Here is a 27,880-nt window from a genome sequence, read left to right as displayed (position 1 = left end):
ACATTTCCTAATATCATCACGGAATCACGGAACTGCTTAACAGTCCATGGTCATCGTCTGATTCCCCTCCTCGTGATGCTAAACACATCAGACGGAGGAAACTCTGGACTGCAGTCAGGCCAGTCAAGCACACACATTGTGTCTATGGAGACACTCTTTGTTCAATATATGCCTCTGCATCAATATTACCTTCACATATATGGAAGTTCTCCATGTTACAGACACTGACACAGCCTCATGCCATCAGAGATGCTGGCTTTTGCCCTTTCTCTGAGCCTGGATGGTCTATCTCATCACGCAAAACCTAGTCTTTTCTTTCTTCAATGCAACTGAAACATGGATTCAACTGACCACTGAATACATGTCCACTGCCTTTCTATCCTTCTGACATGAGCTCTTGGTGGTATATCTACACAGCATTGATATTTGATTTCCTCCTTCTATATTACAGTTTCAAGTTTCCTTTTCTGGTTGCAACAGCGGCCAAAGAGATTTCCTCAGACTCCATGAATCTTTTCACAATATTCTGCACTATAAATGTTGAAAGACCTCTGTTGAAAGAGTTCTTTGCAATCTTGCATGGAGAAATATATTTTCTTTGGTACTTATTGATGATTTGGAACAAAGTGGTTAGTCACGACTCATCCTCGCCTGAAAAAACTAAACCTCTGGTGGATGCTCCTTTTATACCCAATCTTGACACTCTCAACTCTCATTGTTTAATCTACTGATTGTAGAAGCATTTAGAATTTTTATTCTTTGCTTTTTTTTGGTTTGTTACTGGCATAAAATATTGTTCATACTTTCTAAAAGCATGAAGGTGGTCAGCGAAGACACTGACCATTTTCTTTTGTATTTGTGTCTGCTAACCAAAAGTTTTTTTTGTATTTTTTAAAACTTCCCATCTACTCAGATGATGTTCCAAACATGACACAGCGGAGGTCTGTGCAATGATTCATTGAGTTGAGTTCCAATGTCTGTTACTTTAAATAAAAGAAACTGCAGTGCAGACACACTGAAGAGTTTAAAATAATAACACCCTTGATTAGTCGTCTTTCGCATTCTTTGTCTTTCCCTTTTTCTGTATTTTATTGTGTTTCCTTCTCTTGCTCTTGCCAGTCTACACATATATATATTGAGCCGCTGTCTGTCTGTAATATTAAGATCAGGGGTCTTTGGGGTGCATGCCAGGACTCATTATGGCAGGAGTCATTGTTTGAGCACTTAGGACCAAGATCATTATGAATCTGATTGTATTTTGGATTTTTGTTTAACACAATTCAAAGATCGCAAATGTGTGCTATTATGCCCTAAAAGTGTTGAGAATGTGTGCTATTATGCTCTAAAAGTGTTGAGACCTCCAAACAGTGCTCAATTACAAAGCCACAAAAGGAAGAAAAAAAAGAATGACAACTAAATGACTTAAAGACTTAACCTTGTTAATGCACCTACTGATCTCGTTCTGTCGACAAATTCCTTTTAGTTTCCTTGCCTTGATGTTTTTTATCCATCAACAAGAAGAAATAGTGCACACACTGTAGATGCTGACACATGTGTAAGACAAGTGTCTCACGCCTACCTGAAGATGAAGATGAAGAGCATGAGCAGCATGCAGAATGTGGCCACATTGTCCATGGTCTTCATCAGCACCACAAGCTGTCTCTGAAGGGCAGGCATGAAACGGACCAGCTTCAGGACTCTCATCAGCCGGAAGGTCCTCAGGACCGACAGGCCCCCACCCTGCTGACCCACAATCTCCCAGACGCTATGTGAAGATAAGACACAAACAAAGCCTAATTCACGGTTTTCTGATGTGTTTTAGTGAATAGTTACAACACATGGAGCAATATCAGCATTCATTTCAAGTCATGGTTCTCATTGTCTATCTATCTATCTATCTATCTATCTATCTATCTATCTATCTATCTATCTATCTATCTATCTATCTATCTATCTATCTATCTATCTATCTATCTATCTATCTATCTATCTATCTATCTATCTATCTATCTATCTATCTATCTATCTATCTATCTATCTATCTATCTATCTATCTATCTATCTAGAAAGAAAGAAAGAAAGAAAGAAAGAAAGAAAGAAAGAAACCCACAAAAAGAAACCCACAGGTTTCTTTCTATCTCCTGTCCAGTGTTGAAAGGAAAAAAAAATATCCCACAGTAATCAATTGAATCCAACATGATATATATATATACTGTCCAAAACAGTATATATATATATATATATATACTGTGGACTTATAAACAGTGAATGGAAGCACTGCAACAATCCATCACTCACTCAAAATGTCGACTTTCAATGGATTACTGTGGGATATTTTTTTTCCTTTCAAAAAGAAACCTGCGGGTTGAGGTGATAGTTACTTGACTGTATTTAACCAATACTGAATTAGAAAGATGTAAGTAAAAATGGATACATTAACAACTTTGATGGGACTACAAATTCAGTGTTCAGTTGTTAAAGCAAGTTTGCCTTTGTTGGGGACATAAACAGGAACAGAGCAGGAGAAAGACCAAAAACTTAGAAGCGCCAAATTCAAGACATACTATAAACTGACAAAAATCATTTACTGGACATTTAGAAGTAATTATTCTGGTGGCGTATCATCACTGAGTTTTCTACCACACTGCACCATCAGACTACAAATGGCAAGGTTGCCCTCAGAAGCTTCTATTACCTTAACTCTGATCTATTAGCCACTCGCGCTGGAATATCTCCTGTCCAGTGTTTTACAGCATTGAGTTTAAGTGGACTTTGGGGAATGAAAAGCGAATGTGACTGTATCTTCAGGCTTTGTTTCAATACAGCCCCATAGTTTAACTGCATAATATATACCGTACTATATAGTATTATATTGTGAATAAAATGTGCAAATCATTGTTCTCTGTTCATATTTACATTTAACACAGTGTCCCACCATTTTTGGAATTGGGGTTGTATGTCTTATGTAGAAGTGTTTCATAAACTGTGTCAGATCTTTAAATATAATGTAACCCAGCAGTAAATACAAAATTCAGGTCTGTGAACCAAGGTCTGTGTATAGATGAGCTATGTAGTGGGATGGTTAGCTCAAAAATTAGAGCAAGCACATCTCTGAATGTCTCAGTTATTAAAGGTTATTTATGACCTTGTCATGGCACAGATGCAAACCCCATTAAAATATAAGAAGGCTTCATCACTTTCACATCAGAGGCTATTGCCCAATTCTACTTCTTAACTTGGCCCTTATTCCTCCATTTTGCAAATGTAAGGTGTATCTTCTCTTTTAGGGATCATAGAGTAGTGGTCTTTATGCCCTCAGAATGACCTCCCAACACCCTGGTTTAATGTCAAGATGACCAATACTCCAGAAAACAAAGTGGTTTTGCCAAGGGGAAGGACTTGGGATTAGGCCTATTTCCAACTTTCAGAAGTTCAGCTGATGCTGCTAAAGGTCTTAAACCTAGCAGTAACGCCCAGTTAAGAAAGGTGACATTCTAAAATATGCCTTCTTAATTTGCATTTGTTCTTATTTCGATTTTCATTTCAAAAGATGAATTCCGGAAGGGGTGCAATACTTTCTCCATGCATATGAATTCGGCCCTCTAGGTTTGTGTAAAAACGTGGTATCAAATTTAAATATAGATATTGAGAGCAAAACAGGACAGATCCACCATTTTTCGTGTTTGTTTGTTTTCTTTTGATTGCTAGACAGTTCTTACCTGATGACCACAATTATGCCATCAAAGATATTGTAGGGGTTCTTGATGTAGCCAAAGGGCCCGTAGACCAAAACCTTCAGCAGCATCTCCAGGGAGAAGAGGCTGGTAAACACAATGTTGCTGATCTCCAGAGCATTAGTTAACTCTTCAGGCTGAAGAAACAGAGACAGAGGCAAAAAGAGCAGATAATTAATGCATTCTTACAGCAGAAATTAATAACGTGCACTGAATCTAATCTGTACTGATCACAGGACCAGAAAACCACCAGCTTGGAGCAACAAGACATTCATATGATAGAGCATCAACAAATGTTATGTCACATGTGCACAAGGAAATGCGCCAATGACTGCATACACTTCAACCATGATAAATTCATCATGGCTTTTTTCTCTCACAAACGATAAACACATCCAACCTTTATCTCACACAATGGCACATACTGATCACAGTGCTGACATGCTTCATCTGCTCGAAGCTCATCAGAGAGTTGGACTGCCACTCGATCAAACAGCTGGTGTGTGCGTTGAAGCGTTGAAGCGCAGAGAGGAAAACAGGCAATGAGAGCAACCAGATAGACAAGAGAAAGAACACAAGCCTGGAGATAAAAGGCACAGAACATCCAAATACGACAACCTATGTAAATCAGACTTCTATAGCGAGTATTCATAATTATCGGCGAGGAGAAAAGAGCTGTCGGGAATGCTGTTATGTGTCTGTGGACTGTGTAACACCCTAGACAGGCTTCATAAGGCCTTTCATCTCCATACAATAAACAGTTTACACAAGTCCAATGCAGTGTCCCACACACACACGCACACACATTACACTGACATGACACAGAGGATGCCTGATCTTGGTTCATATGCTCTTCATCATAGATGTTTAAGTGTCTGCTTGTACAAGTGTGCAAATGTGTATCTTTACAGTCTCAGTATCACTCTGTGTGTATGTGTGTGTCTATAAATAGAGTCATCGTTCCAGCAGAAACATTATCCCTGGGCTGAACCAGGACGTAATGTAATCTAATGTAAACACGGTGTGTGTCATTGGGCCTGTCCTGGTGGGCTGTCACTAATCACTACACACCATGACTGTTTAAGCAGGGATTACTCAACACTTGCATGGACACACAGAGAGGGGAATACAGAGATTAGCATCACCAGTTGAATAAGAGCTCCTTGTGATTCATTACGGCACCACTTTGTCTCCAGCACTTAACTAACAGTCAGTTATGATGAAATAGTGTCTGCTATTTTTCTGTATTTGGTTTGTGCAGTGTTGAATTCAATAACATTTCATTAGCTTGGCAACAAATGAGCTAATGACGTCATATACCACTAAGGTATCACGGGTGAACTCTCTCAGTGGACGACACGAACAGAAACTCACAGCCAAGTTTCGGCGAGACCTATTATACCACATTTCTGATATACCTTGTGTACTCGCCGGCGCCCCAAATTTGTCCATTTTCTTCGCAAATGATCTCACATTCCCGATAACAACTGAGTGTGGAAATAATCTCAACTTCCTTCTCGTTGCATTCCATATTGCTCCTGCCCTGCAACCCAGATGTCTGCTCTTCAATTTGACTAGAATTGGGGTGTTTATCCCTGGTATAACTTGAGCTTTATCAAGCTCAGCTGCTCCCACATGCAAACAACTCTCCTGTCAGTTACTCATCATAATGGATGTTAAAAAGGTTTTAGTCATGATTTTCATAGAATAAATCTCAGAATCTATTCCAGTACCTATGCTAAGCTAAGCTAAATGACTGTTCCTGTTAGCTTCATATTTAATGAACAGATCTGACACTTGAATCAGTCTTTTCATCAAACTCACCACCAGCAGGCAATTACAAGAATTCCCCAGAATATTCCTGTAACTTCCTGTGACATTACACTGTCAAATCACATTAAAGATACTGGGCACAGTTAGAGGTGCAACCAACTTTAAGCCAGAAAGGGCAGGAAGTTAACAAAAAAAAAAAGAGAGAGAGAGAGAGAGAGAGAAAATAGAATCTTTTAGCATGGTTTTAGATAAATCTTTAATGGGCTAAGACAAACTAAAAAAGAAACAAAAAACAATTATATCAGCAGCTTTACTTCAGTACTTCAGTACAATTAAACAGTGACAAGCCAATGCTGGGTAGGAAGTAATTTTTCTTAAAATAGCTTAATTTACTATTGGGTCAAAAGGCAAAGACAAGAACTCAACAACACTAAAGCTTAACATTGTGCCATAACTTGCATGAAAGGTAAAAAAAAGGTAATAAAACAAAATTTCACCAGGTTCAGATAAATAATGCCCCCTGTTTTGAACACCTCCTCATAGTATGTGCTTGACACAATAAGTTGGGTTTTTCTGTTTTCTGACCTGCACTCCATAGCAGCATAACAGCGAAACTCTTGTAAGTGTTTGATTTAATTTGTTTATTTAGAAAGAGCTAAGTCACAACAAAGGTCTTCCCAAGACACTTTAGAAAACTAAAGTAAACAAATTCGGTACAGGGAAATTAGACACAGTTCGTCAAATTCACTAAACTACTATTCATATTAAGAGTTTCTTTAAAAGTTGCCCAATTATGCAAACTAATGAATCAAACTGAATCTTCACTTTGATGTAATCCCCCATCCTGAGTATGCATGGGATGGGCAACAGTAGAGAGGAAAAATAGGCATGGAAATGAAATATGCATTATAGTGTAGTAACAGCACCATCAAACACATCCGCTTTGCTCGAATGATGCTACAGAGAAAATGCACAGAGAAGAAGAGACCATTGTTGGTCTGCAGCTCCGTCCAGTGAACAACAAGCCTTTCTCTGTTTCATCCCACGTCTTTGCCATTGTCTGTGTCTGAGTTCACAGACACAGGCAAACCTGTTTGTTTGATCCCACTTCTTTATTGTGCTCATTCATTTACTGGCTCCACTGATGAGTGCGACGATGCAGCCGGCGGCAAATCCTTCATATGCATAGACATTTTGTGTTATCAAGGAACGTTAAAAGGGTAAATGAATACACGCGGCACTTAGATGTCTTTGAATGTCCTCACACAGTTATGTCAAAACACGCACACACTCACGTATAGACTCACACCAAATGTACACGTAAATAACCACATGCACTCACACAACCATGTGCCATGTGCAAAGACCTATACAGTGAGCTCCACTACCACACTTGCAACAATGCACAGACTCACACTCAAACGCGTGCATGTAGACACACATATACAGTACAGCTGTATAATAGATGTGCTTGATAAGCCAGAACAAGAAGTACACATTTTATGAGGTGAGACTTGGACTGCAGACATCTGGCCTTGAGAGTGAGGTTCGGGTCATTATTTTTCCCCCACTGTTTCTGCTCTGCTATTGTTCCAGCTTGTATATTAGACATTCCTCAGACATCATGCAAGATTACTGCAAGAGAAAGAGACCATAAAAGCCTCTCTCACACATAAAGCCACACATGAACACATATGAGACATGGAGGAAGAAAAATTCTCCCACAAACACATTGCAACTGAAACCAAAGGTTTGCAACCACTGGCTTATCAAACAGGAGACTTTTCTCAATTGACTAATGGCCAGTGAGGTGTGGGTACTACCTAGAGGGAGAGTAATGCGTCCGCGTGTATGAGTGTGTAAGTGAGAAAGATGCTCTTGCTTTTCTAACTGATTCCTTCAATGGCCGTTTCCTGGGTAATGAGGCTGCAGGAGCATTAGGAGGTAAAGTGTGTTATGAGATGAGGAACAGTGTAATCTGGTTAGCACTAATGTAATGCCACCTAATCTGATGTGATCTAATGGAAATGGGATGCTCCGCTCCAGCAGAGTCGTCTCTGCTCTGTATGCGCATGTTTCTGCGTGTGTGTTGGTTTAATTAAATGATTTTCTAAGGCATGCAACAGAAGGGGGGGATTTAAAGCATCACTTGGAGAACGGTACACTCTCAATGAGATTGGCTTTGAGTTAAAAAAATGATAAGGAGGATGTCCAGTGGTGGAAATGATTGAATTATTCTCATGCATTTTAAGATTGCTCAAAGAAGAATAACTCGGGGTGAATCGTGGGATCATTCCATTGCATCTGCTTAAGCAGTTTTACCGGTGAGCCTTTCCCTTCATAAAGGTGGCCTTGTGGATAATCTGTTGGTGATACAGCTTTAGAAAAGACACACAACTACTACAATGGGAGATTGAGATTTCGGTGACGGTCTGACGGTTTTCATGATCTGAGATTACACTGGATTATAATTAGATTATTATGAATTGGACTACAACTAATTGGACTGAGTTGGACAGAATTTAGTTGGATTTTTCTTAAATTGGTGCTGTATTAACATACCAAAATAACAAATTAATTTTTCACTAGGACTGGCAGTTTGTGGTAATATCAAAGTTTTTATGTAATGAGGTATCTGGAACACCTCTGCTGACGGGCTGAAGGTTCACCTGTTGTCTTTTGTGGCTCGCATATGACCACATAGACCTAGGGCTGTGATGAGGTTCCCAATCCTGGCTGTCAGTTTTTAATAATAAATTGAAAAATGTATGTTTTAATCAGTGAGATTATGTCTTGAAAGAAGTAGACAACACGTCTACTTGTGCAATGCAGGTTGTCCACCAGTTTATGTCAGCAGGTGGCATAGTTGTACGGTTTAATGGGATTTATTGCAAACTTGAATTATAAAACATATAATTACTTTTACATTACTCAAACTATTTGTATTATACACTAAAATGTTTACCATAAAAAAAGTTTTCAGCCACATTCAAATATTAGTCTAACCATCTGTAGGCCTACTGCACGTTTAGTCATGATCTTGTTACTGGTGTCAAGGAATACTACAATTTTTAAAATCATGACAAACAAAAAAAATTTAAAAAAACACTCCCTTCTCCCAGTGGTGCAAGCAGTCAGTCAACTGTCCTTGATAGCTGAGGGAGGTGAACACCCAAGCTTTACCCTGTCAAAAAATACCAAGTTGGCAGTTAATTTTTTCGGATACCATATAAACAGGCTCTATGTATTGGAGGAAGAAGCAAAAAGTGGCAATACATTTCACATTTATGGCAGCATAAATCACGACTCTTTGCCAAATTCAAGGTATTGCTGTCTGGAAATGAATGTCTGCAATAAGCTACAAGAGTTAGCAGTTCTAGCATTGGTGATATAAATAGCGGACTACAAGCTTGCTTCCGAGGCAGATCACTCGGCTAATTAACTAGCTAACTTCAGCTAGCTACTACAGTGACTTCAAACAGCATAGAAGTGCTATTTTTTTTGTGAAATTAGCCGTTTTACTCTAGTACTAAAACCACATTTAGCAGGTATCACTTCAATAGTTTAGCTTAAGTCATTCACCATGTGTAGACCTAGATGTCAAACTTGAGGAAAGATTTACAGGGAATTGATAAGCAAAATAGGCCAGGTAAAGAACTTTCACTAAAATATTAACAATAGCCTGTCTTCGGTTCCAATTGTTTCATTGGTTCAACTGTCTCACTTAGGACTACATTTCTGACACGGTAACAAATAAATATCTGCAACTCTTTATATTTCAGAAGCAACTTTACCGAAATTGATTTTTTAATTTTTCAAGCTTACACGAACAGTATTATGTGAAATCTGGATATTTTCTGCTTGTCTTCAAGAAGGAAAAAAAAAACTGTTTAAAGGGACAAAATACATTAAATGGAAGATTTGTTGCAGGAGCTACAAAAAGAGAACTTTATAAGTACAGGCAGGATGTTATTTGACATCTCACTGAGCCAGCAAATAACTGAATCCATCATTTGATCACATCATTGATTCTCCCTTTTTGATTTCATGGCCTTCAGGGCTGGAAAAGTCCTTCATTCTATCAGCCAGGATTAGGAGCTGTTGTTTTACCATCTACATCTTACAGTTCTACAAATTAGAAAAAAAACTTTTCTTAGCCCAGTCTTTGGAGGGAAGCCAGTGTTCTCAGATGCCAACTCTGCATTCCCCCGGCAGGGCTGAATAAAAGCTGAATAAATATTGTCTCTGGTTTAAGCAAAAGGGTCTTGGTTTGGCAGAGGAGAAGCAAATGTTTCCGTATGCACTGCACAGCATGAGTACATCGTAGGCCTTTAATATGAATAAAAATAATCCCATTACCTATTGAAATTAAATATAACTTTAAACTATTGTTAATCACAGTACTTACAGTAACTGATATGGATTAATTTAAATCTCTGTGGGCCTTTATTTCGAAGGGGAAAAAAAAGACAACAGGACAAGTAATGAGAAGACACGCCCTCAATTAAACCTTATTAATCTGACTCACCAGATGGTTTGATTTACAGAACCATCTTGGAAATCCTCTGTAGAAACAGCTTGGAAAAGAGCAGTGCCTAAAAAAAGATTTAAAAAAATAATGAGCAGCTATGCTCATTATTCCATCATTATTAGCTATGGTGGTTGGATGAAGCATCTGGCTATCAAATTCACAGAGAACTTCAAGAAATCAAATGAACCAAGTAAGAACCACAGAGCCAGTCAGTGATGGAGGAGTTTTCAGGTTGTGTGAAGTAGACTGTTAAAGGATATTTTGTTGTCAGGGTCTTAGCTGCAGCAGACAGACAGCAGTCAGAGCACTCTCAGTTTTAAAGAATTATGACAGTGGAATTAAGCTAGCAGTGACTCCAAATACTACAGCAGAGCTGTTTAAACCATTCAAAACAACTCAAACCTCAAAGATTTCATAGTGGTTCCAGCAAACGCTGTATATAGTATATTCTAGGCCTACACTCATCCTGAATCAGTTACTTACTTTGTCACTTTGTTTCTTTATTGAAGAACGTCTGTTTTGCTATATGTCATTACATATACGGTAACGCACTCTCTCAATGATCAGCTAAAATCAGCCAGTGTTATCCCGAAATACCACCTACTGTAAAAGTACAAACACTTATTGTCTGTTAGATTTTTGGAAAAGTAATGCTGAGTAGTATACTTTCCAAAAAGTCTGACACAATTCCTGAACATCTTAGGTGATCATTTGCAGGATAACTATTTTGAATACCTGTTCTGAGTAACCTTTTAGCTTAGTTTCCCACCAGAATTCCTTCCTGATTTTTCAAGTAGAGCATACTAACCTGTCCAAACACCAACATGCATTACCATTGCTTCACACTTTTAGACACCAACTCTGCAGTCTGTAATGTCTAAGAGAACTGCTTTCAAGGTTAATACATTTGAAAAGCTGCCAGTGGGAAATGTAGACATAGTGACCTCAAAGTGACTTTATATCACTTTGTGCTCATGTAATAGCTTCCTGCTGGATCAATACTGATGCCAGGGCTAAAATGCTTCCACCATAACAACAACACCAGTTTCCAAAACAGGAATCATGCATTTTAGCCCATTTTTTCCCCTCAATATTTCTCCCTTCTTCATGCATCTTAACTTCTCCTCTGGCTTTTTTGGTGTCATTGCCGCTGATGGAGGGAGTGCAGAGGCTAACGGGAGAGCTGCAAAGGGGGGATACGGGGAAGAGAGCGACAGCAATAAAGACTGGGGGAAGTTTCTTATGTAAAGTAAGTAAGCGAGAGAGTTTGACCTCCCCAAGTAAATAGAGTATGGGCTGTGTCACATAGTTGGCAGGCCCACAACTATTCCATCAGCTCCACCATAAATGGTAATGCTCTTAAACTGCTCAGAGAGATACAGCAGACACCCTCTCCTTACCAGTGCAACCCATCTGCCTCCATTCCTCCACCTTAAAGTCCTCAGACTTCCCTTATTCTTATTCAACACTCCATTTAATCACTTTTTTATTCCTCCCACTGTATCGCACACACATTTCCGTTGACTGAACCGAGCTAGGCTGCTGCCCTGTCAAAGATCATGCGAGGGCTGCTTTGTTTGTGTGTGCATTTATGAGATAGGAAGCAGGTGGGGGGGGGGGTTCTGGTATGTGTCATGGGTCGCTGCAGCGCCATACACAATGCAGGGTAACAACATGTCTCTCTGTGAATGACACTTCAAGAGGTTAGTTTACATATCAGAGGTCAGATCACCATGGTGCACATGGTACGTGCATCTGTGCAAGTGCATCACAGATAATGCTGGTAGGCTTATTATTCACAGAGCAGCATTTCAATCTCAGAAGTCCCACCTGCTCTTAAATCACAATAATGAATAAACTTCCGTAGAAAGGAAAAACTAGGGTGGATGTTTATTGTGAACAGAATGCGGTTGATGCACTGCCCATTTCTGCCTAGAAAAAATGTTGAATAGAAGGAAGCCAACGCATTTCGACGATGCAGGATTCAGAATATCTAAGAAGAATTACAAAATGTATATTGCAAAATGGAGTGTAAATAAAATGTTTCACTTCTCGAGATTACAATGAAACTTCCGATGTTGATTTTACACATAAAGGGAATCATTTCTTTTGTATTACGAAAAGTTACATGAAAATATGTAAATGAGGGAAGATCCATCAAAATATTTGATATCAAGATATTTGTAGAACAGACACATTAGGTCAAAATCAGTGTCGCTAACTTACGTTGTGAATGTAGGTAGGAATCAAATAGAAAACATTCAATCCAAGAGCTACTGAAGTGGAGAATTCTTTGAAAATGACAAAAACAGTTGTAAAGATGATTCCTCCAGATGTGAATAACCGATTACATGAAGAAAATCTTTATTTTCTGCAAATCTGTGTAGTTTACTTGAGTGTCTATTGTGTGGAGTTTGCATGTTCTCCCTGTGTATGTGTGGGTTCTCTATGAATACTCCGGCTTCCTCCCACCGTCCAAAAACATGCATGTTAAGTTAATTGGTGGTCTCTAAATTGACCCTGGGAGTGAGTGTGAGCATGCATAGTTGTGTGTCTAGTTCGTATCTAAGTGGTCCTGTAATGGAGTGGCGACCCATCCAGGGTGTGCTCTGATTTTGTTGTCAGGGTCTCGTTGTCTGACTTCTTATTGTAGGAAAATCAATGGTTTTGTCTGGCATCTCTTGTAGCCTTTATATCCACATGATCAGATTTTTTATTCAATATACTTAAACAAATTTCTTTATAGTTAAAAAAAGTAAATATCCATTTGGAGTCAAGTCTTCTTTTTGTCTGTTGAACTTAAGCCCAGTACTCATACCACTATTTGCCCATCTCCTAGCAACTCAGACCCACTCCAGTTTGCCTACTGCCCCATCAGATCGACAGAGGACGCCATCTCCACATCCTGCACAAGAAACTATGTGATATTGCTGTTCGTTGATTACAGTTCAGCATTCAACACAATATTGCCTATTGACTGTTCACAAAGCTGAGGGATCTAGGACTCAACAACCATTTGTGTTCGTGACTTCCTCATTGGCAGATCACAAATAGTGAGAGTCGGCAACTCTGTGTCCAGTAGCATCACCGTCAACACAGGAGTCCTCTGCTCTATTCCCGCTACACTCATGACTCCAACATCATTGTTAAGTTTGTGGACCTCATCTCGAACTGCAATAAGATGGCCTCCATGTAAAAGGTGGAGAACCTGCCATCGTGGTGTCAGGAGCTGGTGGTGGACTTCAGCCAGCAAGACAGCAGCAAGACTAGCCCTTCAACATCAAAGGGACTCCAGTGGAGAGGGTTAGCTTAGTTTAGTACCTAGGTAGTAGTTAGTTTTCAGTACCTAGGTAACAATGGTGGGGGGGCGTCTTTTGCAGAGTTGAAGCACAGCCAGGTGGGATGATTGGTGCACCTATTCCACATTCTCTCTCGTCAACTCCGGCTCATAAGCTCTGGTCTTCCTCCCATTTTCCTGCTAGAAAGTTCTCTTCCATAGTTGTAACTTGGCCAACTCTAGTTTTGCCCAACCTGATTTCTTAGTGCTTGTTGTAGTAATCTATCTTCCTGGTCTTGCCTGGACTCAGTCACTTACCCTGTCCATCTCTTCCACAGTTATCCTGGTGCCTTCATCTGCCTCAACCCCTGGATCGTGTAACCTATAGACATTTCAACTTGTGGATTAAATAAAGACTTTCTATTGAAACTGCTGACGTGTGCTGGTGCTCTGTGACGGTTCAGTTTCACAACCTTGACACTTTTGATTTGTAAATCTGTGTATCCATGGCTATATTTCAATTGTACAGTTGTGTTTAATACTCATACAATGTTTACATACCGGAATCATCAGATGTCTATCCATGGATCGTTTTGAACCTTACAATCTTAGCTTGCCAAGTTGTTTGTTTTTTTTTACTTTCAACTCTAAATTGTACCCATGGCACAGTTCATCTAAAGTGTGGATCAGGTTACATTGCAGCTATCCATGTGACCATAAATCTGAATCTGAAATATTAAGTGAATTCCAAATATGGGCACACAAAAAAACTGCAAAGGGACAACATATTTGGTCACTATAATTATTTCTAATTTTTAAGCACTTTATACAGCATTTCACTTTTTTGATTTTTTGCTCCAAGTTAGAGTCACTTTGTGTGCCTCAGCCATGTTCTCTATGTAGCTCTCCCCATTATTCATTCATTAGGGTGATTCTCCTCTCATCATAAATTCTCCTTAAGAAACAGCAAGAACTGTAAAAACTCATTTGCAGTTGAATGATACACAACAAGCCATTCATTTTGTGTGTATCATCCATTTACAGAACAGGAGGGGGGACTTGAAAACAGGTCAACTTGATGGATAAGTTGTCACACTCAACATAGGCACACGCTGTCTTTTAAAAGACACAATTTTCCCTGCACACAAACTTTCACTTACACTCAGCGGATGATAAATGGGGGGTTTTTATTTCTACCTGTCAGAAAGGTTATAGTAATTATGACATTTATGATACATTACTTAACAAGAGAGATGAGTAATGAAAATGTTATATAGTTCATAACAGTGACATAATATCTGGGTACCTCTCCATTAACTACAATTTCAGGTAGATGATGTGATGTATCTTTTGAAAATGGAGTTTGTAGACAACAAACTGAGCAGGTTCCACTCTTTGGAGCCCTCTTTCCTCCTCTTTTGGCAGCTAAGCAGTCAGCGCAGGAACATCACCTCTTTCCTGATGTACATCGTATGTCGTCTTTCTAGCACTGCCACCATCACAGAGTCTCAGCCACAATCAGATTTTACACCTAGTTTCTAAGCATGGCATTCCTATAAATACAGCCAGTCAGCAAACTCTCGTGAGATGTGATTGTCTTCATTGTGGTCCACATGGAAATGTAGCAACACACTTGCGAATCTCCAGACTCAGCCCCAAAATGCTGTTCATAAATAATAGTTACTAGATACATGTATATGAGTATATGCAAACAGGATTGCTAAATCAAACATACATACATAAGTAAACGCTTGTTTGGGAGTCTATAAGACAGAAAGCTAGTAGTGTTACCTTTGGTCAGCCCCTGTTTGCTCACATCATTGTGAGCTGATACCCTAGCTAACTTGCTAGCTTAAAACCCACCACGGGAAGGCTGGTAATATTTGCAAGTTGGGTTGAGAATCATGAAGTTTTTGCATAATCTGGAGTCATTTTCTTGGAGAAATTTTTAGTGTCAATTTCTGATCAAGCGGCCAAGTTGTAGAAAGCCACCATGTCAAATACTGCCCACACACAATCTAGCAACAAACGGCAGCTATATTTGTATAAGCTAATTACCAGTGGAGCGGAAAACAAGCAACGTTGGCATCATTCTGAGAAATTTTGCTCTACATCAGCAAATTCCATCTGGTGACAGGCCATAGTGCATATTCTTGTTTTCTGCCTTGAATTAGATGATTTGTCTTTGTGTTTTTGCTTCTTTGATGAGTTGGATTCACATGCCTTTGCCTGCTCTTGCAGTAGATAATAAGTATGATCCTCCACATCTCAAAGGTACAACCCCAACTTTTCACAGCAGGTATTTCCTCCACTTTATTCTTTGTCGCCCTCGAAAAGTGCTCTTGTCTATCTTTTGTTCCAAAAATGGCTGTAATGATGCACTCAAAAATGCATGTTGTATTATTGAACTCAAATAAAACCTTTAAAAGTTAACTTGATCTAAAAATCTCTTACTACTTTAATTTGCATATTAAGCTTCTATGCATTTAGCTTAATCGCCCACATTTGCCTAAGGTTATCTATTTGATGACTTCAAGATGTAACATCACATATTGTTCATCCACTCATAAAACTATCATTTTGATTGCAAAATGATGGCAGAAATCACTGATAAAAAAAAACAAAAAACTTATTTGCAGTGGCATGGAATACTCATTGACTACTACCGGTAAACTTGAGGAAAAAAACTGTCTGAAGGATGTAAGGAAACTTAAACCCAGTCTCACCCATGTGGACAGAGAGGCAACAGAGACTTAAGTGATCTTTGTATCTATTGGATGTCGATGAGCTTGCAATCAATGAAGTGCCTCATTAAAGTTTTTCGTAGCTAGTCAGGAGACTGGAGAGATCCATGTTACACAAACAAAGACTCAAGAAAGAAAAGGATAAGTTGAAGTGAAATAAGGAGAAGAATAAAGCAAGGGACAAAGAGAGAGTCAATAAAGGAAATTTAAAGGGTTGGAAGTGAGCAAATAAGAAGCAAAGTAAAGTAGAATATGTGTTGGAAAAGCAGATGTTAAAGATGCAGATCAACAGAAAAAAAAATGCAGAACCAGGATAAAACGAAAACACATTAACAAGATCAAAAAGAGGAAAAGTCAGGGAAAAAAGAAGGAAGAAGGGTGACGACATAAAAGCTATAAAAAGCTCATTTGTCTTTGTGTGCAAGAGAGTGTGCAGTCTGTTTGGCATCTGGATATGTTTATAGGCACTGGGTCAGGGACCAAAAGTAACCTCATGTAAAACCTGGTCAGGCTTTAATCTCTTACTACACACCTACACTTGCACACAAACAATGCCAGTGTCACTCACTTTGTGTTTAGTAACTTTACACCAAATCACATATGCCAAAAGCACAACCCAATACAATAGCCTCAAACACAATATGTACCTCAGCAATGAAATCTGCACTTGGCAAACTGTTTTATGTCCTTCATAAAAATGCTCATGAGAACAGAAGAGAGCCACACTGAAGGTAAACTAACAATTGATATTGCACAAATTAAATGGGATGTTATGAACAGTGCAGCAAATAAACCCAACGCATGATTTGACTGATAGCGTAATAACTGCAGCAAAGGGGCATTTCGGGCAAACTAATCTAACATTATTAGAAACTCTTCAACAACAAAAGTGCCTTAACACGCTTAAATCCTCCAAATACAAGCCAACTTTCCAAAACAGTTGGGAAATAATACAAGCATGCAGATCTCCAAAATGAATGAAGCAATATTTGAACATACATAAAACATAGAAACCATATCAAAAGATGAAAGTCAGACATTTTACTGTTTCGTGAGCAATATCAACTCATGTTGAATTCTCAAAATAGTTAGGACGGAGCAATAATAGCGTGGGAATGTAAGTGGTTGATTGGCAACAGGTCAGAAACATGACCGGGTATAAAAAGAGCACCTTAGAGAGGCAGAATGTCTTGGGTAAAGATGGGCAGAGGTTCAGCAATCTGCAAAAAGCTGGAGCACTTTCAGATTAATGTTCCCTTAACATATGATTGCAAAGACGTTGAATATTCCATCATCACCAGTACATGATATAATCAAAAAAAATTGAATCTGGAGAAATCTGAGTGCAAGGGACACGACAGAAAATCTAAACTGGATGCTCGTGACCCTCTGGCCCTCAGGTGGCACGGTATTAAAAACAGACACGGTTCTGTCAATGAAATCACTGCATGGGCTCAGGGACGCTTCCAGAAATCATTGTCTGTGAACATAGTTCACTGTGCCATCCACAAATGCAGGTTAAAGCGCCACCATGCAAAGAAGAAGCCACGCGTGAACGTGGTCCAGAAAGCTATTTCAAAATAGTGTGAGGCAAAGTAGAAACTGTTCTGGGGTTTGATGAATCAAACATTTTTAATTCTGTTTTGAAATTACGGACACTGTCTGCTCCAGTGGTAATGTTAGGTATTTATTCATTTAATTTAATTTCATAAATGGGGGTGCATGACTGCCTATGGAAATGACAACTTGTACATCTGGAAAAGCACCATGAGTACAGAAACAAATGCTCCCATATAGACAACGTCTTTTTCAGGGAAGGTCTCGGATATTTCAGTAAGACAATGCTAAAATGTATATTGTATCTACAACGTGGCTTCTGCAGCTGAAGTCAGTATGTACCCCTGCCCACCAGCAGACATTTCTGTCTTACCTCAGATCTGCCTTATTCTAAAACAACATCATCCTTAATAAAACCTTTTATTTTCCTTTTGTCAGTGAAAAGTTTCACTGTGACTTTACTGATGGTCAGAGCTACAGGAAGAAGAGGGGGTGTGTTACCGTTCATCATGTTCATTACTTTATGCTCTGAAGTTCAAAAACTCTGCACTCACATTCTTCTCATATCTGTTATGAGAGTCACACCATCTCCTGATCCTCACTCTCCTTATCCAGATAAGATGTTGTGATACAGATTGCATCTGTATACAGATTGCATCTGTATACAGATTGCATCAAAATCAGATGTAAGCTGGATCAAAAAGTAAGAAAAACAAACAATATCAAAAAACCGCAAATTGAGAGAGAGTAAGAAAATCTCTGTCAGATGTTTCTGGGCCTTTCTATCGATACTCTTTCTCTATCCTCTACCATTCATGCCATGTCTTTCCGGACATATGGCGGTAATTATGCTGATGGAAAAAATTAGACCAGAGAGATACAGATCAGGAATACCAGTTTGGCCAGTGGGAGCAGTGTTGCTTACACAATCACACAGAAAAGCATGCAGACAAAGACCTTCAACTAATACCCTCTTGCTCATTTATTTCATCTGTCATCCTATGATCCATCAGTCTGTTATCCATTTAAGAAGTTTGTGAAAGTACTTGGTTTAACATTTCAGTGAACCACCATCCAAAAACAACTCCACACATCTTAATAAGGCATACAGAGGCATGCATGTGCACTAACCTGCTCATGATACTCGATCCCCATGCTGAGGGTGTTAATCAGAATGGCAATCATAATTCCTCGTCCAAAGTACTTGCTGTCCACAATCTTCCTGAACGTGTCGCACACCAGCCTCCAGAAGTGGACCGCCTTGGCTGCAGTTTTGCCCAGCCTTCGGCTCTTCTTTCTGGGCTGTCGGCTGTCTCTCCTGTCCCTGTGGCGGAGGTCCTGGGTGAACTCGTACACTCCGTCGCTATCAGAGTCACCAGCTGTCTCGTTGCCCTCGATGCCACCTTCGGATTCGTAAGCCATGGCCTTGGCGCAGTAGGGGCAGCTCTCAGGGTCCAGTGTCAGAGCGGCTGTGTCCATGGCACTGCTGGTGCTGCTGAGGTCACGGGCCGACAGCTGGCAGGAGATCTGGGCTGCAGCCGGTTGAGAAAGGTCAGATAGAGAACCTTAGACAAAGAGGGTTACTGCAGAGAAATCTGCATGATTGTGATAAATTACACAGTCATCTAAACAAATTGTCCAATTCAGTGTGAAAGATCTGTTGTGAAAAACATTTTTTGACAGTTGTGTGTGTGTGTTCAGAGGGAGTGTGTTTGATGGTTCGATGCTTTGTCTTCAACAGTCTGTGCTGTGGCATTTCTGGCTGGCAACCAACTTCTTCACTGTCTGTAAAGCCTGAGCTGATCTGGCCTGACTTTTGCTTGAGCCCTTTTAGAACTTGGCTATGGGCACTTGAAGCTGGCTACAAGCTCAGAACTAAAGGACCAACATTTATCAACTGCAATTAGCAATCTCTGACCCATTAAAATAATCATAAACATCATCCTCTGGACAGTGTTGTGGTTTCAGGCTTACTATCAATAAATTGACACCACACTGAGCCAAAAAGGTAAAACTGCCACAAGTGCATCACTTAATTAGCTTTGACCCTTATACAGAAATTAAACACTGCTTTTCAGAAAAATAGAATTTCCCATCGTGTCTTCCAGCTTTTTAAGTAAATTCAATCCCGTCCCACACAGTTAACACAGAGGGCTGTAAGTAATATAGTAAGATTGTATTCATGACTATAAACAGAGTATCTGCAACTTAAGCCCTATTGAGTTGGTTTACCTGTTAGAGTTCGTGTGTCCACCAGGCTCGATGGTCGCCTCTCCAAAGGCATAGGTGGGATATTGAGGTTGAAACTGATATTTGTTAGAGTGCTGGTGGCAACACTCCCTCGTCTGGACTCTTCCAAGGCCCGGGCCTGGAGAGTGGGGTAGTTCTTCGGCCCAGGAGCAGCAAAGGGCACAGAGTTTCTCTTCATGGCCCTGGATGTAGGAGCCAGAAAGGGCACTGGAGACGCTCCCGGGTTGGTGAGAATGGGAGTACAGCGGAGACCTTCTGCATTGAGTACACTGTAAACCAAAGAGGAATCGGCAGATCCCACAGCAGGGTTGAACAAAGTGGCGAGGTTTGTGTCAGAGGTTGACGTTGTCATAGATGATGGCAGCGCCAAGGCAGGATGCCCAACGCCAGTGCTTGCTCTGAGAGTCCCTTCGTTATTGCTATGAGCCCCAGCCTCAACATCCCTCCCTTCCAGACACCTGATGCCTGCTCCATCCCTTATGCTGCCATTCCCTAGATGGTAGTGATGGTGGTGGTGGTGGTGATGATGGTGCACCATGTGATGAACTGACATCGAGCCCTGCCTGGAAGACTTCCTCCTTCTCCTCTGGCTCTGGCTACGTAGGGGGTCACTAGCTGGTGGTGAAGCGGCGATTTTGAGCCCTGCACGACGAGCCAAGAACCTGCAGATATGAGCCACTTGCTTGGCCCCCTTGCGGATGACATGGACCAGGTACTTGAGAAGCTCGTCATAGCAGGAGCCCGGCTCAGAGAGGGAGGCCAGAGTGCTGGCGTTGGACATGAAGCGCACCCGTTGTTCCTTCATCAATTGGCTCTCTCTCTGCTTGGTCTCTGAGAACTGAGTAGCAATGACCACCAGGCACAAGTTGATCATGAAGAACGAGCCAATCTGAGAAGGAGGGAAGTAGATGACACCATTATCCACACACTTTCCATAGATCCCAACCTATTCTTCCCTTAGTTGACCCACTTGTTCAATCATCAGCAGACACACACCCACTCACAGCTGGTCTCACAATGAAGTGGCACTTACAATGATGAGTAGGATGAAGTAGATGAAGTTATAAAAGGAGTGTGCATCCATCACAAAGTACATGATGTCCACCCAGCCCTCCAGAGTGATCACCTAAAAAAGAGAACAAGCAGTAAAGCACAGAAAGACACATAAAAGAAGCAATTAGACACTAGAAAAAAGAAAGAAAGCATGGAAAGAGTAGAATTAAAAAACCAAAAGGGACCATATTTCACACTCCAGAGTTTTCCAAAAGCCAACATTCAACAGTCAACTAATCCCCAGCATTCTTTTATTGCTCTATCCCATACAGGCTATCCGGAGCAGAAGCCAGACTTATGGCAGAACTCATCTCTAATCTGGCTTTTATCCTGCAAAATTAGCCCTGTGAGCCAGACAGAGATGAATTTACACTCCAGCAAAACGCTTTTTAGATGATTTAGAGATGGCAAACAAATTATATGGAGCCTGCAATCTGGTAGTGTGGCTGTGACCTGCTAATCCTGTAAGCCCCATTTCTCTGAAGCACCAGCCACCAGGGCAATTAGACTCCTTTTCTATGTCGCTCTCTCTGTCCTCACTCCATGCAATATGTAGTACAGAATTATGCATCAGCCAAACCAACCAGTGAGCCCCCCCAGCAGAAAATATTAACTGTTGTGTCTTAAGAAAAAACTCAGCAGAGTTTATCCTTCATTGTCTACCTGAAAGATGGCAATCCAGGCGTAGCAGATGTTGTCAAAGTTGATGGCGCCCTTAAAAGGGTTGATCAGACCAGCAGAGCAGTTAGTGTAGTACTGGTTCCAATTGACACAAGTGGTGTTGTCAGTGGTATTGTAAGAGTCAATGTCCAGTTTGCACTGCAGGCCCCCCTCCTCGTACAGCTTGGGAATCGAGTTGCAGTCCCTCATACCGTTATCTCGTGGCAAAGAGCAGATGAAGGGGTTCTCGTCATCATTCTCAGTGTGGTAGTATTTGCCAAACTCCACGGAAAGAGGGCTTCGGGTGGTAGAAGAGAAAATATTAGAAGGGTTACTGGTTAATATAAATCCCAATACAAGGAAAAATGTGTGGAGTACCTGATTTATTTTCAATTACGTAAAAAAAATGCCAGTGATATTTACTTTGAATTTTGTGTAATTGCAGACAGTATGAACCCAATGTAGTTAAAGTAGTGTCACATGAACTTCAGTTTGTACATCCATTTTGTATTTCCAGTTAGCAACATATTCCAAAAAGGAGTTGGAACAGCAACGCTTTTAACACTTTGTAATGTTGCCATCACTTCCATCAACACTGAAAAGATTTCCTGGCCCTGAGCATATAAAGTGACGAAGCATTTCAGGTGTCCTTTTGTCCCATTCTTCCTCCAAACACAACTTAAGGTGTCCAACAATATGGGATCATTGCTGTTGCTGTTTTCAGTTTAAATTCCACATTCTCTTTTGGGGGCAGGCCAGTACCTATATCCTCATCTTCATCAGCCAGAAAAATGTATGAATGTCCCTTGAAAAGCATTGAATTGCATTGAATGCAGCCTATGTGGCTTGTTTTTCTGCATTATTGCTGCCATCATAAAAGTGGGTAGTAGCTTTACCAAGGACACTGATACAATGACATACCATCACCAAAGCCTGGCTTTTGGACTTGTTGCTGGTAACAGTCCGAACAGTCTTTGGTCCAGAGCACACTGTCTATTTCTTCCAGAAAATATCTGGAAGTGGACTGACCACAATAAACGTTTCTACGGTGTGATGGTCCATCCCAGATGCCTTCGAGCCCAGAGAAGTCAAAGCTGCCTCTGGACGAGATTAACGTAAGGCCTCTCTTTTGTGCAGTTAAGTTTTAAGTAAAATTTGTGAATTAAACTTTATTACAAAGCTTGACAAAGGTTTCACAGGGTGATGCCCTGCCCATGTAGCAGTATAAGCTATTGACGAATGATGCAGTGACGTCTGAGGGATCATGGTTGTCCAACTCAAGCTTGCACCCTTGAAATTTACACATTGAAGTTTCTCAAGATTTCTTGAATCTCTTAAGGAGAGAATATAATATAGAAAGTAAAATATGCAAATCCTGCCCAATCTTTCTTGGATGAAAGTTTATAAACAGTAAAATGATCTTCTGTCCATCAGCCGTTTGTGGATATAACTATAACTTTCTTAATGAACCATGACAACATCATGCTGATTGCCCATTTCAACTTATATCGGAATGTGTTGCAGGCCGGAAATTTTTTCAAAAGTACAGGATAATCAACTAGAAAAAAGAATACTGTGGAAATATCAGCAGCAGCGTGTTGCTAAACTACAAAATGTATTGGCACAAGGATATTTCTGTGCAAAAATATGGCCCTTGTTTTATTTCCAAGAAATAAAATTCCAGTTATGAGGATCTCTTCAGGGAACCGTCTTTTTCCAGTGTTATCTAACTGCAGCCTGCATTAGCTGCCCGGCTGGAGCAGTTAAAAAGACCATCCATTGTTGTATTGCACAATGACCCTGCTTTTCTGGGCAGAATTTAAAGTGGACCAACTTCAAAAGCCTCAAGTTCTACAGGTTTTAATTTATTTCACATTCTGCAGAAGCTGATTTCAATGATTAACACTTAAAAACGATAAGCAGACGTAATCAGTGAAACCAGCTATGACTGGGTAGAAAAGAAAAAAAAAGAAAAGTAAAGAAAAAACCTTAGGGCAAATAGCTTGGGAGACCCTTGTGAGTACTGAGCAAGCTGGATGCACAGACACATTTGCCTGCAATAGCACCTCTTGGCATATTTGCCGCAAAGCACTCTTCCATCTGGAAGAACTGCTGTGTGTCTGGTGATTGGGTTATATCTGGCTCATCTGTCAACACGCTTTCTGCTGACGGGTGTTATTAATTGCAAAGTAGTGCCACATATTTTGTGGGACTAGACCGATCCATTGTCACTTCAGAACTACTTCTCACTCGTTTTCTTAAAAACTGTTATACACTTTGGGATGATCTGTGAGAGCAGTTATGGGTCTGATGAGCTAAGTGTGTCATGCCGACCATTTATCATAGGCCAACATGTCGCACAGGATGCAATTCCAGCGGGATGATCTCAAATGCTCTTGATCAGTGTAATAAAAAGATACTGTCAACCCATCTGGCAGCTGTTACTAAAACATTGGAATATGTATGAGTAATAGCATGAGCTGACTTTAAAACAGATATGCTCCTGACTTTATATAAGTACAGAGTCAGGATTAAACATTCATCCAAATACAAGAAGCATGTGACAAAGATGAGACGATGGTGACAAAAATTATGTCTGCTCACCAAAGGCATAATGCATGAACTTAAATTACAGCTGTGAGGTGCCATAAATCCCATGGAGAGTAATGAACCCTGGATGAAACAGGGAACATGAATAAGTCATGGGTGCCCATAATCCATATACAGAACCATGGGCCACACAGGGTCTTTCTCATTATCCAGGGCCCGTCTCGCTCCTTCATTCATCACTGCGATAAGACTGGTATCACTAACCTCATTGACTTTGGTGCATGACCTAGTTTTAAAGGCGGAACGAAGGTACACTCCTTAGAGGTTCTCTTTGTTGTAAAACTGGTTAAATACATGGCAAGTTTAACAACAGAAAAAAATTGAAATAAAATGAAAAAAGCCTACGTTCTGCCCAGCTCAGACATACAAAAATAATTCCAAAAAGGTTGGAATGCTGGGGCAATTTTAATCACAATAGAACATACAAATTCCATTGAGTGCTGAGAGTGAGACATTTTTATATTTCGTGAAAGACCTTGGCTCATCTTGAATTTGATCACATTTCAAAAAGGTTGGGACGGAGCAAAAGATGCCTTGAAAAGTAAATGGTACTAAAAAGAAACAGCTGGGTGAACATACTGAAACCATTGAGATCACTTGATGCCTCAGATAATGTCTTTTTCAAGGAAGGCCGTGCACATTTCAGCAAGGCGATGCTAAAGTGCATGCTTCATCTATTACAACAGCATGGCTTGCTGAACTGGCAGCCCAGTAAATTTACCAAGTGAAAACATTTGGTGCAATGGTTATGAAATGCAGAATCTAACAAAAAAGACCCAGGACTGTTGAACAGCTAAAATCCTATGAAAGCCAAAGGAAAAACAAGAAGAGGAAGCAGTAGCCCGTGCTGGTAGAAGCATTTGAGGAAATAAGTGGCAAACTGAGCATTAGGAAACCATGTTCAGCAGCAAAAGGAAGGAGAAGCAGAAAGCTTGTGCTGAAATAATACTGAAATAACAAGGGGACCAAATTGCTCCAAATTTAAAGGCAGAAAATTTGACCTGATGTCTCTGAGTTCTAGAATTAATGTTTTTTGTCAGAAGGAGCAGCTCAGCCCCTGACAAGAAAGTGGATCTGAGTGAGAGTCGAAATATAAATTTAACATCAGATAAAGCTGAAAAATTCAGACAGTCACATGAAGTGATCCACATGATTATTATGTTATTATGATTATTTTGTTAAATAAATGGCCGTACACCATTATATACACTATATTCTAGTCATAAGATCTGGGGGGTTACTATGAAGTGTAACAAATGCAAATAGTCACATGATCTGACTTTTTGTCTAAACTTCATTTAGAAGTGAAACCAAACATGTGAGTGTAACAAGTGACAACAAGTGTTAAGCCCTCATTGCACAGGAAAACTTTGTCAAATGTCTTCAATCAATAGCTTTCGGAACGTTTACAACATGTGGCCATTGTTTCATCTCCAAATAAATTAGGCAAACTATAGATGTATATTGTTCATAGGAACTACAGTGGCAACTAGAAACAATGACAGTAACAATTACAGAAAGTGCATTGTTTGTCCTCTCCAGGCTTCTGTAGAAACAAGGCTCTGCAACGTGTCAGACTCTGTGGAAAGGACCTGTTCCATCTGTAGATTTAAATAACTCTTTATAAGGTCATGGAAACATACATTGATTTATTTTTAGCTATTTGAGATGGAGGCTGTAAAGTGGCAGGACAAAATCCTCATATAAAAGTACAAGTACTCAAAAGTGGAATAAAATTACAGTATTTCAGTCAATATATGCTGCATTCCACCTCTGTCTCTCACACTGGGAATACTGTAATGTGAACAGTTTACTTTTTCATATCGAATGAGCATCGTGAACTAACTTTTCGTATGTCAAAACGACACAGACATCAGAAAAAATAAACAAAGAGGAACTCACAAGGAGAAGTTGTCTTTGACGAAGCAGCGGTTTCTGAGCAGGCCGGCCCACAGCTGGACTCCGACAATGCCGAATATGAAGAAGACGAAGAAGCAGAGCAACAACACATTACCCAGCATGGGCAGGGTGTCCAGCAGCAAGGTCACCAGGATACGCATACCTGAGAGAAGAGAAGGATGAGGTCAAACAGCCAGGTAGCACAGAGTACACTAACTTAAACACATTTTGTGGAGTCGGAGGAAACTTATTCTCTTAATATAAACATTTAGCAGCACTGCAACACACTATTTCAAGTTGTGAGCTTTGACTGGTCATTACTGGAGTTTACCAATGCACCTGTAAGTCTGAGTTATGACATGGGACATATCACTTTCCACCTGCCTCTGCTGGTATGCCATTGCTGTGTGCAGCATGAAATTTACAGTGACATGGCTATTCCTACTCGCTGCAGGAAGGCTGCACTGTCAAGTTCTGCCTCTTAAATTAAATACACAAGGTTGCATCATACACTTTGACACATTAAGTACCACACTCATTCAGAGTTGGCCAGGAGCTAATTGCCATGGCATTCGGCAAAATCTTTATCCTTGTCAAGCCTGGTGAGTACTCGACCCATAAAAGTCCATTGCTTGCCAATTGATAATCATCAGTTACAATGCATAAGAAGAAGGTTTAGCCTATAATGCTAAAAGTCAAACTGGCAACTAATGGAATGAAAGATTAATGATTAGTTAGGCCATCAGAGGTATTAATCGCACATGTTAACAAATACTTCATGGTGATGAGAAGTAGTTGTGAATAGACTGCTGTTCCTGAGTGAATTGAAATTTCTTTGCAGAGCGAAAGGTAAGGTGACAAAGGCAAAAATGGAAAATCAACAGTGGCATCCCGCTCAGAACTGGCATAGTCCACCAGAGCAAGACTAACAAATCATCTTCCATGTTTTAAATCTCAGCGCTCCACTACAAAGCTATGATCAAGGCTCTGAAGGGCAAAAACTAGAAATATGTCAGTGCAGTGAGTTGTCGTGCTTAGCAACAGCCTTCCTTGCATGAGTAAAGGTTAAAAATACATTTGGAGATGACACAGGAGTCCTGAGTCAAACGGAAGTTCAGAGATTTGTTAGCAGCATATGCGAGTGTCAGCAGGACATCTACAGTTTGCTCTGAATTAAAGTCACAGTAAAGGATCTGCTTTTTCAACACTCATACAGTACATCTCTGATTCTGTCTGCTCTGGACAATGTTCCCTCAAGTTTCTGACAACACACACACTTCCTACCGCCTACACAGTCCCTCTGCTATCGCGGCTCAGATTCTACTGTCTGTCTATCCATCTCGACTAAACCTGTCCAGTTTAGTCTTTTTTGCTGCTGTGTGATCTCTGTATCCCTTTCTAACTCGGTGTCTCCGTCTGCCCTTCTCTCCTTCCCTGACTGCTGTAGCCTGGTGAGCCAGGCGTCAATAATGAGGATCATTTTTCTGATCAGGGGTTTTCTGGGTAATTCGAGAGGCCAGGTCAGTTACTGTCAGAGCACCAGCAGAGCTCATCTCCTGGGCCGACAGCCAGAGAGACAAGACCGCTGAGTCAATGGCGTTAGCAATGGTGGTGTTTGTCTTGCTTCTTAGAGTTTACACCAAAGCTTCATGCACGCTGGTCTCATTTCAGTCTTCAACAGTAGCTGTTGGGAAAATGGCTATCCACAGATACAATCTGCAAACACTAACATAAGTAAAGTTTCAATTTCTCCAATTCGCTTTACAGCAGTTTTTGATGTTATTGTAACATT

General features: G+C 40.3%; 1 protein-coding gene across 10 annotated transcripts in view; it reads right to left on the bottom strand.

Annotated features, from left to right (window-relative positions):
- cacna1g (calcium channel, voltage-dependent, T type, alpha 1G subunit) overlaps nt 1-27,880 on the bottom strand; it is a 166,578-nt gene that overhangs the window by 90,295 nt on the left and 48,403 nt on the right. For all 10 annotated transcript variants that reach the window (XM_072374169.1, XM_072374170.1, XM_072374167.1 and 7 more), the window contains exons 4-10: nt 26,092-26,251; nt 21,583-21,877; nt 20,900-20,992; nt 19,849-20,755; nt 18,748-19,148; nt 3,720-3,871; nt 1,580-1,765 (exon numbers count right to left, since the gene is read on the bottom strand). In XM_072374169.1, coding sequence (XP_072230270.1) covers nt 1,580-1,765; nt 3,720-3,871; nt 18,748-19,148; nt 19,849-20,755; nt 20,900-20,992; nt 21,583-21,877; nt 26,092-26,251 — 2,194 coding nt within the window. The remainder of the gene's footprint in view (nt 1-1,579; nt 1,766-3,719; nt 3,872-18,747; nt 19,149-19,848; nt 20,756-20,899; nt 20,993-21,582; nt 21,878-26,091; nt 26,252-27,880) is intronic.

This window comes from Leuresthes tenuis, unplaced genomic scaffold (assembly GCF_036924035.1).
Source record: "Leuresthes tenuis unplaced genomic scaffold, fLeuTen1.0.hap1 SCAF_20, whole genome shotgun sequence".
NCBI classification, from domain to species: Eukaryota; Metazoa; Chordata; class Actinopteri; order Atheriniformes; family Atherinopsidae; genus Leuresthes; species Leuresthes tenuis.
Note: the sequence above shows the minus strand (reverse complement) of the source record. Positions and strands in the feature narration are given on the sequence as shown.